The 14694-nt window shown below is 39.4% G+C and overlaps 1 protein-coding gene across 6 annotated transcripts in view; it reads right to left on the reverse strand.

Moving 5' to 3' along the window:
* The window catches only part of UPP2 (uridine phosphorylase 2), a 65829-nt gene that overhangs the window by 34630 nt on the left and 16505 nt on the right, over positions 1-14694 (reverse strand). For all 6 annotated transcript variants that reach the window (XM_026674459.2, XM_026674461.2, XM_087949970.1 and 3 more), the window contains exons 4-5: positions 9253-9367; positions 4495-4698 (exon numbers count right to left, since the gene is read on the reverse strand). In XM_026674459.2, the coding sequence (XP_026530244.1) occupies positions 4495-4698; positions 9253-9367 (319 nt within the window). The remainder of the gene's footprint in view (positions 1-4494; positions 4699-9252; positions 9368-14694) is intronic.

Raw genomic sequence — 14694 nt, forward strand, 5'->3', positions numbered from 1 at the left:
GAAAGGGAAAGAGGAAAATATCAGTGTGTTATGCTTTCGTGCAGCCTGACTTCCACAGCATTGGCTTTTGCAGAGAGAATGCTTTCTTCTGAAAGCCTAAAGGTAACTTTACTGACAGCCTACTTATATAAAAAAAGAAACTCCCATTAAAAAAAAATCAACTTTAATAACCCGCTGTTTGAAATACTAATAACTTATCCGCCACATAGTTTTTAACACTTCTGTAAAATGCGAGAAGTGACTGACAGAATAGAATACATAAAAAGAGGGAATGTAAAAAATGCCTTCAACGGTGAAGATAATAAATTAAGGCAAATGTGTTCTTTATCGCTCTGTGCTGAGGAAAGCTGCAGAAGCCAATAATGAAAGCAGCACTAGTCCTGCAGAAAAAGACACAGCGGCATATTTGAACCTCCTGCTGGAAGTTCTTTGTAAAGCAGAAAGCTCACAAAACACAACCTCCGGATGCTTTTACTACTTGCTGCCCTGAAAAAAAAATGTCACGCTTTACAATGGCTGGCATTTAATTGGGAGAAGGAAAAAAAAAAAACCAGGTTACTATAACACCTTCATTACTGTCCAAACCGCTTTCCATTTGGATAAGTGTCACCTAGCTAGCATGTCTAGGCAAATGGGTGCTTTTGTTGGTGATATTTAATTTTCATTTAATGTTGATTCTTCTTACTAGAGCGTCCAAATTCTCAGGGCCCCAAACACCAACTATTGGCCAGTCTCTCTCTGCAAGTTATTTGCATTACGTTTACCCCCCGCAGAGAAGGAAGGAGGGAACACCTGGATGGAAGAGGAAAACTCAGTTCCAAACACAACCCACATTTCTGTAAATCAGTCTGATTAACCCTAAATGGAACATTCTAGAAATCTGCATCTTTGAGTGTGATGAAGACTTCCTTATGGGATGAACATAGTTTGCAAATCAATCTCTTTAATTACTGCTTTAAACCAGTTGCTGATCTCTTTTTATCTCTTGGTGTTTTTTTTAACCCTACCCTGCAGCAGAACCAACCTATTACAAGCTATTCCATTGCAATTTTGTTTCTGTAGGTGAAGCCTCTAAACTGGCTTTCATGAGAGGTGGCCCAAACACAGATTGGCCAGCCACAGACTCCACAGATGATGACTTCTCTCCATTTCTTCTGTTTTATCCATTTTGCAAACAGCACTTAATTGTCTCCAGAGAAAAGGTCCTGGGGTATGAGAGGCACTAATGGGTACTTATGTAAATGCCAGACTTCTTGACATTTTTCTTAGGGGAAGGTAATTTGGGAAGCTATAATCCTGTCACAGAAGGTAGCTGGCATGTAATCCAGCTGTTAACATGATGATATGATGATTGACTGGAGGCTCTTTTATTTTAACTGTTTTCTATGAAATGCTTGCATCTTTTACTCAATGAACTGGCACTGTTGAGGATGCAAATCAAGAACATTTTAGAGTTTCTTAAATGTCATAAAGGAGATGGGAAGCTGGATTAATATTGCAGTGAATTAAAAATATAGCAAAAATACTAGGCATCGGTCCCTAGGATAAACAGCAGATGTGCTAATTTAAAAAAAAGTCATTTGAAGAATTTAAGAATCCTGAGATTTAAAAAAAAGGCTTTGCTTGGCATCTGAAGCAAAAAATGCCTTGCCTGCACTCCTATAGCTATATGAATCCCTGTAAAGTTTTTGGTTCATCTCTGAGAGTCTTCCAAAGTTGCCACTAAATAACACTATTTAATATGATGGCAGTGAAAGTTAGACTTTGAAGAAACAGGCTAGGAAGAATATTGATGGCTTTTTTAAAAAAAGCTTTGGTGTTGGAGAAGACTCCTGAGAATATCACAACACTTAGCAAAGAAAAAAATAAATAAACATATCAAAACAAATCAACGCAGAGTTCTCACTTGAGGCACAAACGACAGGCTGAAATCATTCTACTTCAGACACGTTATTTGAACACCGAGCTCTCTACAGAAAGTCTAAAGTTCTAATGCTGGGAAAGGCGAAGGAAGGAAGGGTAGGAAGTTAGCACCTACCCCTCTCCTAGAAAAATGAAATATCCTAGGAAATATTAAAAAGGCAGAATATTTCCCCTCAAAAGAGAAGTAGAACTCAGAAGCAGAAACTCACCTCAGAAGCAGAAGCTCACCCCCACCTTTGTTAATGGGCAGGCCATTAAGGCCTGGGCCAGAATATTCTACATAACAAAGCCCTCTACCCATCTCACCACCTGGCCTGGGAAGATTGCATCAGCCAGCACTCAGGTGAAACCATGTGGTCCAGACAGACAAAGCCTACAAAGTTAGCTAAGACCCCCGCCTCTGGGCGTCTGACAGCCAATGGAATACATTTCTTGCACGGGAATAGGAAACACTAAGGTGGGGTCCACCAGAGGGTGTATAAGGGTCTCTCAGCATCTTGGCTCACCCTTCTCTTTTCACCTTGAAGCATGTGATCATCCTTTTCACTTTGGAGCTCCAAGCCATGTGGGCCTGTCCACCATTAAACCATCTTTCCAAACAGCCTCCATGTTTCCAGTGTCTTTTTCCCCACTTGGAACTGAACCCAGAAGGATATTTCTCCCAACAGAAGGAAGGAAGGAAGGAAGGAAGGAAGGAAGGAAGGAAGGAAGGAAGGAAGGAAGGAAGGGAGGGAGGGCACAAGGACAACTGGCAACAAGGTGGGTGGACTCAGGTACAGTTGTTAAGTACACCATTGGAGGGGGTATGAAATGCCAGTCTGGGGACAGATTGTCATGGATTGATCTAGCTATGTGGTTTCTAACTTCAATCCATCCATCAATCAACATGGTACTCTAACAGTTGACAACAATGAGCTGGCACAAAATCAATGTGATGGAGGGGGAAATCATTGAATACACAACGAACATTTTAACTGTGTTGAATTAAATATTCTAAGTGCATCAAATTTAGTTTTTTATTTTTCCCATCCATTTTTTGGGGGGGAGGGGTCTGGCCTCTTCACTTATTAGACGACAGCTCTTAGACCACCATTCTCAAAAGCGCTGGTATAAATTATCAGTATTAAGGAATGTTAAAAGGTCCAATTCTGCAATATCTCTAGATTTACTGCTTTGCTGTCGCTGAAGTAATTTCCTTGATAGAAAAGTGGGTAAATGTGACAGATATCTCAGGTGACTTAGCTCTGAAATTCTTCAGGAAAAAAAATGTTCCACTTCTCTCTTACAACTTTATTCTCTACTTTCTAGTGACCATTTTAGGGTTTCAGTCAAGAAATGAAATAATAATTTTGTTTGGTTTTTGTTTTATTTTTTTGGTGTGGTAACTTGTCTTATTTATCAGTGAAACTCCATGGTGCAAAACTAAACTGAAGTTTAATTGTTGTAATTGTCTTTAAAATGACAAGACATATAATTAAAATAGAACCAAAGTATTGATGCAGAGTTGCATTTTTCTTTACTGGCTCTATATTTATTAACGAATCCTATAAAATGATAAAATGCTACCATTTTATTGCCCTCAAAATTAACAAAAGCTTATTTTTAAGAGCAACGGAAGATAGACCACTAAAAATGGGGATCCAATAATATTAGTGGGATAATTACCACTAATGATGAAGCCAAATGGATTAGGAAAGTTAAGATTATGCTTAATGATGCTTATTCCTGGTAAAATAATTGCAATCAATATTTTTACTTATCTGGAAGCAAGTTCCATTGAATTTAGTTCTGAGTACTATGGATATGGGAAGAGGTTTTAGCATCAAATTAAAATCAAATATCTTTATTACGGTCTTTGATCAGTCTTTACAATAAAAAAGAAAAGTAGTTTGATACAACAATTTGTTACTGGGAAAGGAGGAAAAACCAACAGGATAATAAAATAACATATCTAATTAAAAGTTTTGTGCAGTTATGTAACTTGGTGAAGGTATTTGGCCACCCGATATGTGAGTGTGAGATTAGCATCCCTTAAAAATAGTAAAAATAAAATGTATCAGTGTGTCCCACATGTCTGGAAATGATTGGGGTGATCAGAACACGTCTTGGGGCTTCATAAAAGGACACTGTATGAGGACATGATTGTGAGAGAGGTCAAGAGCAGCGTCTCTGGAAATCAGAGTGCCATGAAACCCTCCCAATAGCAGAACTGATGGGAGAGGAGGCTTTAGCATAAGCATATTTATTTACTTCAAATTCATTAAGGAAACAGAGATCAAAGTGATGCTTCCCCCAAACTGGCTAGCTACTATAAACTTTTCATATTTTCAATTTTCAGTTAAAAACATGTCACGAGGATGCTTGGATCACTGGACTTTCTTGTTTTTTTCCTTGAAAACATTTCATTTCTCATCCAAGAAGCTTCTTCAGTTTCAGCTTCATGAAGGAAAAGTGAAACATTTTCAAGGCAAAAAAAAACAAGGAAGTCCAGTTGCCTTTTGAAAAGCACTTTTGGGACAACCATGACCTGGATAATTGAGAATCTCCATAGCCACTTAAAATCATGCTTACCCTCATAAAAATCATACGTGCACATTGTATGGCCCATTAGTGTTGGGAAATCGTTTCTGCTGCATTTGAGTAACTCAGAAGCCAAGTCTTGGTCAAGCTCTGTGCTTCGTGTCACCACATGGTCTAGGATCACTTGCTCAAACTGGGGCTTGAAAAAGGAATCCACTGCCACATCTGTTATTACCACAGAGCCAGGCTCAACTCCTAAAAGTTGAAAATACACAGTGAATGAAGAAATATGAATGGGTAACTATGTCCCAGTAGATATTAGAATCTCTTACAGCAGATGGCATCCCTTAGTTTAGGGGTCCCCACCCATGGCCATGGACCAGCACAGCTGGAGGGGAGTGGTGGGTGAGTGAGAGAAACGTCATCTAGATTTGCATCCATTCCCCAGGACTAGCGTTACCGCCTCAGTTCCACATCAAGCATTAGATTCTCATAGGAGCATAAACCCTACTAGAAACTGTTCATGTGAAGGATCTAGGTTGCATCGTCCTTCTCCTCCAATCTGTAGAAACATTGTCTTCCACGAAACTGGTCCCTGATGCCCAAAAGGTTGGGACCACTGTTTTAGTTGATCTTGGCTATCCCTCAGAGGTAAGCAGTGTTAGATAGTACATGATGTAGGAAGTTACTAAGAAATCTTGAGGCTATAGACCAGACTAGGAAATTGAAAAAACCACCCTAAAAGGCAATGACAAGCAACTTCTGTATTATAGCCAAAGAAAAGAACATAGAGATGTCCATGGAGTCACCAGCCACTGAGTTTGACTCAACTCTTTACAATAGGTTTAGCTTGATCCTAGGAATCTGAATATAGCAAAACTGAATATTTTGGTTTAGAGAAAGGTGGAACTGACACCAGTAATAAGTCATTGGTTGTGTCTGCCTGACCTGGCTGATCCAAAGATCCTCTCCATCAGTCACTTATCTCAAGAAGATTGAGCTAAATGCATAAGATTTTGATGGCTCAATTAGTCAGCCAGCAGCCATTTTGCACTATTCTCGGCTGACATGAAGGCAGTTTAGTGGGTGATTCTTTTCTTCTCAATATTTTGTTGGAGCAAATAACTAAAACATGCTCCATAAAAACAAATAAGCCCCCACCCCCATTTATGCCCTGGTCAAACCTGGTGGTGACACAGGCATACTGAAACAAATGCAGAAATGGAAGTCTTAATCATAGATAGTTGAGTGGACACTTAATTGAGAGGCAAATAATCACCATAACACAGGGAGTTAGTTGAGGTACTTAGGTTAACACCAAAGAAATCTAGGTTTTGAACTTCTCAAAACACAGTAACCTTCCCTCTTGACTCAGGGTGAATGAGGGCAATACATATTCTATCAACTAAAGTCTGTTTTAAATTTTGATTATATTTCATTTTATTTAGTTATTTATTAAATTTACATGAGCCATGGTAGTGCAGTGATATTGCAGGCTAATTCTGCTGACTGCCGGCTGACTGCAATTTGGCAGCTCAAATCCCACCAGGCTCAAGGTTGACTCAGCCTTCCATCCTTCCAAGGTGGGTAAACTGAGGAGCCAGATTGTTGGGAGCAATAGATTGACTCTGTAAACTGCATAGAGCAGGGGTCCCCAATCCCCAAGCCATAGCCCAATACTGGGCTATGGCCTATTTGGAACCAGGTCGCTTGAGTGGTGGGCCGGCTCACACACGCATGCAGCTCCACTCGCACACGCAGCATGCACATGAGTGGAGGTGCATGAACAGGTGCTCCAGCCTGCCCAGTTCCCTTTTCCCTCCACCCAGCCAGGCCACCAAGCTGTAACGGTTGGGGACCACTGGCTTAGAAAGCGTTGTAAAACACTGTGAAGGGTATATAAGTGCTATTGCTATTGCTACCCAGTGGTGGGGTTCAAATTTTGTACTACCAGTTCTCTGGGCGTGGCTTGGTGGGAGTGTCAGGGGAAGGATACTGTGAAATATCCAGTCAGAGGTGGTATTTGCCGGTTCTCTGAAATACTCAAAATTTCCGCTACCGATTCTCCAGAACTGGTCAGAACCTGCTGAATACCACCTCTGATGTTACCCATCTCACTCTGCAAAGTGACTGTTAAATTTAGGATTCTGTTCATGCTCAATCTATAGATATGTTCTATAAGCCTGTATGTATGTGTGTACAGTATGTATGAAGGGGCACAGTGGCCTAGTGTTTAACGTGGTGGGCTTGCCAACCCAGAAGGCTGGCAGTTCAAAACCCAAACATTGTGTGATTGGGTGAGCCCTCATTCTTGCCCCATTTCCTGCCTACCTATCATTTTGAAAGCATGCAAACGTGAGTAGATAAATAGGTACCATTTCAGAAAGTAAAAATGTTTCAGAACCAGAAGGTGACTATACAGAAAACAATACTTCCATCAAGAGACACTGAGCATCAGCTTCTGATGCCATATATTTTTCAGATGAACAAATGGTCACAAGCCACGGTCATCCCCATCTTCAGAAAGGGAGACCCCAGCCTAGTTGAAAATTACAGATTACAAATTACCAATATCTTTGTGCTGCGTCACTTGTAAAGTCATGGAATCAATTATTAACCAATCCATCATTCTCCACTTAGAAACAAACAACCGACTCTCTAATAAACAATTTGGTTTTAGGAAAAAACTATCATGTAATCTGCAACACTTACACTGCAAAAACATATGGACTACACAATTTGATCAGGGCAAAGCAATAGACACAATCTACATAGATTTCTGTAAAGCCTTTGATTCAGTGGTACACGACAAACTACTCCTAAAACTAAAATCTTACGGTATCTCTGGACACGTGCATAACTGGATAGAAGCATTCCTGTCAAACAGACAACAAATGGTAAAAATTGGGAGCGTCCTATCAAATTCAACAGTGGTATCCCCCAAGGCAGTGTTCTAGGACCAACTCTTTTCATACTCTACATAAATGACCTCTGTGATCATATCAAGAGCAACTGCGTTCTCTTTGCTGATGATGTAAAGCTATTCAACACCACAGACAATACTGCTACCCTTCAAAAAGACCTTGACTATGTATCAGAATGGTCAAACAAATGGCAACTTCAAATCTCAACAAATAAATACTCTGTCCTACATATTGGCAAAAAAAATCAGAAAATAAAATACAGGCTGAATAGTCCAGACCATGTTGATGATCCAAACTCTGTCAAGGATCTTGGAATATTCATCTCAAATGACCTAAGTGCTAGAGCCCACTGTAACTACATAGCCAAAAAGGCGTTAAGAGTTGTTAACCTAATCTTATGTAGCTTTTTCTCTGGTAATATTACACTGCTAACTGGAGCATACAAAACATTTGCTAGACCAATACTCGAATACAGCTCATCAGTCTGGAACCCACATTATGTATCTGATATTAACACAGTTGAGAAAGTCCAGAAATATTTCACAAGAAGAGTTCTCCACTCCTTTACTTGTTGCAGAATACCTTATGCCACCAGACTCGAAATTCTAGACCTAGAAAACCTAGAACTACGCCACCTTTGGTCTGATCTAAGTATAGTATATCAAATCATACGTTGCAATGTCCTACCTGTTAATGAATACTTCAGCTTCAACCATAACAACACAAGAGCAAACAATAGATACAAACTCAAGGTTAATCGCACCGAACTTGATTGCAGGAAATACGACTTCAGCAACAGAGTGGTCAATGTCTGGAATACTCTACCTGGCTCTGTGGTTTTTTCCCCAAACCTCAAAAACTTTAACTTTAGACTGTCTACCATTGACCTCACCCCTTTCATAAGAGGTCTGTAGGGGGCGTGCATAAGCGCACCAACGCGCCTACCGTCCCTGTCCTATTGTTTCTTTTATATATTTTTCTTATATGTATCCATGTATTCATAGCTATGTTTTTACTTATATCTATTATCTTGTAAGCAATTGACAAACAAACAAACAAACAAACAAATAAATAATATAAATAAATAAGTAAATAAATAAATAAATATTCCTTGATAGAACTCATAAAGGCAGTCATGACTATGGAAGCATCTTCAGACAATGCTGGCTCACTTGGCTAAGAATATATATATTCTATATCTATATGTTATTTTAAATGTTAGAAATATGACATATGTTATATGTTTGTCCACAATCATAGTGGGCTAACAGGCTTTAGATTAAAGTATCGTCCTCCAGCACCTGTTTAGTCTGTCATGAGAACCAACATAAGAAAGGAAATTAACGGTCTCAGTTTAGTCTGGTGAGCAGGTGATCAGATTCTTTAAAACAGAGAAAATTCATTTATGTATTTAAGATAATCTTTTGAGACATAGAAGCTCTTTTCACTCATTCTGAAAGCACATAAAGCTTTTCTTTTGATTAAAATTAATAGGCTGCTTGCAGTTGAACAAGTATGAAGAGAAGTCCATATTTTAAAGTGCAGGAATTTAATATGTTATAAATGCGATTGCAAAATACTCTTTTATGGTACGGTATTATATTTCTTTGTTCCAGTTAGTGCTGTTCTTATATAGATCCCAAGGAAAATTTATTTTGAATGACTTTAATTTAGAAAGGACATCAAGCCCCATATTTTCAGAGTGATGTTATCTCAGCCAAATACACATTTGTGATCTCTCTGTGTATAGCTTTGCTGCCTGGATTTTGTTGACTTGAAATGTATATTAAAACATGTTGAAAAATTCTCATCAAGATCTGACCTTTTCTGAGCTGTTTTTCATCTGCATCCCCTATACCTGGCAGCAGCAAAACTCTTGGCTTACCTAATCCTCCCGAGGTACCGATGCGGATAATGGTAACATCACAGCATTTTGCATGGTGTAGCAATTTGATTAGTTCATGAAGCATGATAGAAATGGAGGGAATACCCATCCCATGCTGTCAGGAGACGAGAAAAAGAAAGAAGAATTTGATACTTTCTCAACAAAACCAACCTGAACTTATACAGGCTGTTTCATAGAAAAATGCATCCAAAATATTGGTGCACAATTAAAGTCTACAATGGAAACACACGATGCATGATCTAACAAAAGCTAAGAGCTCTTAACTTAGCCTTCCCTTATTAAAATCAAATTATAGGAGTTCATTTATAGGAGTTCATATAGGAGTTCATTCTTTAAAATACGGCTTGGTTCATATATAGTGCTAAGCAACAGTGGCTCGATGCATAGCTTCAATAATTAAAATATGGCTTAGCTGCAGGAATCGAGTTGCTATAGAAGAAAGCAGAATTCCATATGCAGAAGATAAATATATGTATGTGTTTGTGTGTGTGTGCATATATGCATTATACACATTATATACATTTTATAGATAGGATAGATAGATGATAGATAAATAGAGATAGAGATAGATAGAGATATAGAGATATAAATATAGATATAGTATGTATAGATATAACAGAACCTAGTGGTAGCCATTCTGCATGCCACCTAAATTAACACAGGATTCAAGAATGCTTTGTTGGGTTGTTATGCATCCTTCTTCAATACAGGTGCCTTATAGAGGCTTGAAGCCCCATAATTCTTTGCAATGGCCATATTGCTTCAGGAATCTGAGTGGTGGGATTCCATTTTTTTGCTACCGGTTCTGTGGGCGTGGCTTGGTGGGCATGGCAGGGGAAGGATAACTAATAAAACTCCAGTCAGAGCTGGTATTTGCCGATTTTCTGAACTACTTAAAATTTCCGTTACCGGTTCTCCAGAACTGGTCAGAACCTGCCAAATGCCACCTCTGTTCTGAGTTGAAGTCCATTCATCTATATAATTTGAGAAGTCGGATGTTCCTTGTAGATGGTAACACAGCACTAACATTCATTAACATCAAGACTTTCCATAAAATATCTTTGCTTTGTCCAATAGGATGTAAGCACAAATCTTGACCTTATGGACTGGGTTACTGCTGACTTAAACAAATATACACACACACCCTCTGTTAATAAGGAAACATGTAGGCTTTACAAAGTTAGTATACAGTAGTAACCCAAGTCAGATAATATGGTTCAGAGAGGAGACTAGTATAAATCACCATCTTGTCTTCAATGCTGCAACAACCCCCCCTTTTGACTTATGAGTTGGATTTTTGTTTCTGGCCTATTAATCTTAACGGTCTCTTCTCTCCCAGAAATATAAGCAGGCAATTTCTTTGGAAAGCTTAAACATCTGTTACATCCCACGTGTTTGACGAGCAGGAAAATAATTAATAGAAATAGCAAGAACAAACCAAGGCAATTTTTGGCATACTAAAAATTACAAGGAGTGGCAATTTTGAATATTTGAACCATTAGATTGGCAATAATCGCCCAAGGAGTAGGTGAAGGAAGAGGAAAATGGGCAATTGCTAGTAAATTAATTATTAAAGTGAATAAAGATGGAGTTGAACGTGTTTTCAAATGTGGAAGAAAGGGGTCACTGGGATGATTTAGGCCTTAGATTTTGACCTATTTAAAGATTATTAAATTACACCATTTCCCAGGGTGCAAAAGCTTCACTGAACATAAGGCTGCATAATGTAAGGTAGTGAAATTAGGGCCACTACCTGTGCTTTGGAAAAGCAACTACGGCCAGGCAGAAATGCTTCCCTGGCACTTCTATCATGCTTTCAGGCAGGCTCTCATACTCCCAGGCATCCATGCCAACTGCCTGTGCTAACTGGGCCGTTTTCAAGGAATGACTGACTTCCAGAGACATCCTCACCCACCCAAAACTTGGAGCTTACAAAGGCTAATGCTAAAGCAGAGTGGGAAAAGAGGTAGGTGTGTCAGAAAAGATGAAAGCAAAGCGCCTACAGACGGGGAAGTGGAGGTGATGCCTGCAGGTTGACAGCTAGTACAAGCAAGCAAAAGGACTTTCATTCAACTACGAGGATCATAAGCTAAAGCAGGGGTGTCCAACCTTGGCAACTTTAAGCCTTGTGGACTTCAACTCCCAGAATTCCCCAGCCCACACAGCCAGCTGGGGAATTCTGGGAGTTGAAGTCCATAAGGCTTAATGTTGCCAAGGTTGAAACACCCCTGAGCTACAGTGAACAGCATAGCTTGGTAGGAGTCCAGTTTGGACCTTTCCCTGGAGCTTGGCAGCAACTAGAACAGGAGCGACCACACTGAAGCAACACCTCATCCCAATTAGTGCAAGATGTTTGGAAAAAACCAAAAGGTTGTATGCTTCTTTAAAGACTTTGAGACATTAGTTTGATCTGAAAATTAAAAGACAAGTATTAAGGGACTGAGTATTAAAGACCTATTTACGTGACAATATCCTCTTGCAAAGCCTAGAAAGGCAGAGTTAACCCAGAGCAACAGCCTGTTGCTGGGGAAGATGTGAGTGACAATGAAATGTTTTGTATAGATTTGCTATGCTGTGGTGTGTCAGATCCTGGGAGAGCAAAGAACCCCACATATAAGAAAGCGTAAGAAGTTTGTAAAAATAACACTTTGTGGAAAATGGGAAGAGAGTATATATAGTTACATCAAGTCATAGTTAGGCCTGGGTGTTATTTGGGAGTCATCCTGACACTTGTGACATCACTCAGGCCTGCAGCTCTACAATGGAGCTGGAAATCAGGGGTGTCAAACTGGTGGCCTGCGGACCAGGTGTGTCACACGCAGACCCCGGCTCCCCCAGCTCAGTAAAGACAAAAAATGTCGTGATACATCACGATATGTCATGTGATGTGATCAAGTTGGACACCCGTGAGCTGGATGGTGGACAATTGACAACTGGCAAGATGAAGATGCTTCACACTGCCTGAAAAAGATAAATAAACAAGAAACTCACAAGCACAATATGGTCACCAATTTAAAGTGCTTTAAAAATGGTCCAGACAACATTAATGAAGGCTCTAGTGATCGATGGCCATTAATTATGAAGGTTATAGCATTAGAGGAAGTATGCTGAGGGCAGGAGAAGAAATAATGGATGAAAACTTATCAAGGACAGAACCAACCTAGAACTAAGGAGAATTTTTCTGACAGTGAGAACAATTAACTAGTAGAATAGCTTATCCAGAGGTTGTGGGTGCTTCATCACTGGAAGTTTTTAAGACGAGACCGGACAACCATTTGTTGCCTTGAGCAGGGGTTTGGACCTCCAATGTCCCTTCCAATTATTATTTTGTATTCTGTAGTCTGTCTTTTCTGAAGTTTTCAAATATAATCCAGTAGAGCTCTTCTTATCATTTTCATGATATATATATATTTTTAAATAAATGTGGTTTGGATTATGTTGCATTTTTTATAGCATTATTTAAACTATTCTTTTATCTGGTTCCTACCACACACTAAGCAACAGTATAGTTGGAATGTTTCCTTAGCATATGATGTGAACCACCAATTTTGGCTTGCAAATTACCGTTTGTGGCTTGGTATATAATCTAAACCTGCCAATTGGGGTTTATTTGATAAAACCAAGTTGAAAAAGTCATGGTTCCATGCAAACTTGTAATACCTTCAATATCCTTGAAAGAAATTATGTAAAAAAAAAAAAAATCTTCCAGATCTGGGCTGCAAAAAATCCAGGTGACCACAGATGGCAGTCAAAAGTTATTTCAAGAAGTCAAGGAGAAAAGAATAGAAATTAAAAAGTGAAACTTAGTGTAGAAGTATAGAATAAATGAAGGATGGAAAAATGAAACTTAAGTGTAGAAGTATAGAATAAATGAAGGATGGAAATATAGGTAATCCTCACTTATGGACCGTAACTGGGACTGGCTACTCCACTGGCTAATTGACACGATTATAAAGTGAAACATCCCATGACCATGACCAACTTACCGATGCTTTTCTCAAGCATTTGGGAGGGCGAAAATGGCCTTCCCATGCTCCAGAGGCTCTGTGGAAGCCAGAAACGGGCCCATTTCTGACCTTTCTGAACTTCCGGGAGACCTGTTTTTCGCCCTCCCCGAGCCTCCGCGTGCGCCCTGCACTTACCAGCATCCAAAATGAGCTGTGTGGGAACTCCTGCGGGTGGGGGCGAGTGGGTGGGGCCAGTCAGGAGTGGGATTTGGGGGTTCTCCAAACTGCACAGAATCTTTGCTAGGGGCTCTCCCAAACTCCTGCAAACTCCCAGCAGCCAACGCCTCCTTGCACTACTTGTTTGCTCCCTTCCCACTAATTCTGTTCCTCTGTTTAAGTCAGGGGATATCTCAGAAAAGATGACCTAGCAAGTCACAGGTTTTCTAATAGCCTATAATAAAATAGACAACACGAGTCACAGCTAGAGAGTAGTATTATCTTCGGAGCAGAATGAAGAACGTATCAGGATGTATAAGAAAGTCTAAAAGAATTTTGGCACAGCCATAAAATAGCTAACTAATGAGAAGCAGTGCATTTGGAATGGTATTGCTGTAATCTGTAACTGTAAGGGATAGGTTAGGAGAGAGATAAAGGTCAGGTTGAAGAATGTGGCTGGAACAACGGTGATGAGGAACCAGAAGATCAAGTCTTGGAAATGTGAAAATAGAAAGGATGGAGAGAATAAGGATCGAAGGTCTGGGCATAAATAGTATATCTGAGAAAAGAAAAGAGAAATAGGGTACTTACAGTAAGATAGATAAGTGCAAGTAATTAGAAACAGGGTATAAGAAATGGCAAATGCACAATAAATGAAAGAACATAAAACTCTTCAGACTAAGAAACAAAATTTATTTTTGTAGTGCACTTTGATACTAAGCTCTCATTTCTTCAATGACCATCAGTCTCTGTATCTCATCCAAATCCATCCCATCCCAAAATCTATCACATGTGTGTTTTATATCCAAATATATTTTATTTTTTATATTGTCTCTTCCCTTCAAAATATTTTAGAGTCCACAATGATCTGAGAATCAGTGTCTACACTAGATAATTTAACAGTCAAGCTGAAACTAAGTTAATCAACTAAAATGAGCAAACTTCCTCAAACAATTTACCTAGACCTAATCCACAAATCAAAGGATAAGGTTGACAAATACAAAGTTAATTAAATTAGGTCTCCCAGAAGAACTGCATGTTCACAAGAATAAACACACACACACACACACACACACACACACACCTCAAATGTCACTCTAGAATCAGCACGTGACACTCTGGACAAGCTCCCCCTATACAAATTTGCTGCTGTGCCCCATTTCTCTGCAGCCTGCCCCTAAATGCAAACTGTTTTGCTTTTAGGAATAGATATTTCTTCTTTCCTCACAGGTGTCTAGGTCTCATTTTTATTTACTCT

The sequence above is a fragment of the Notechis scutatus genome, chromosome 1 (assembly GCF_049901735.1).
Source record: "Notechis scutatus isolate UNSWTSFEM ecotype Mainland chromosome 1, rNotScu1.2, whole genome shotgun sequence".
NCBI lineage: Eukaryota > Metazoa > Chordata > Lepidosauria > Squamata > Elapidae > Notechis > Notechis scutatus.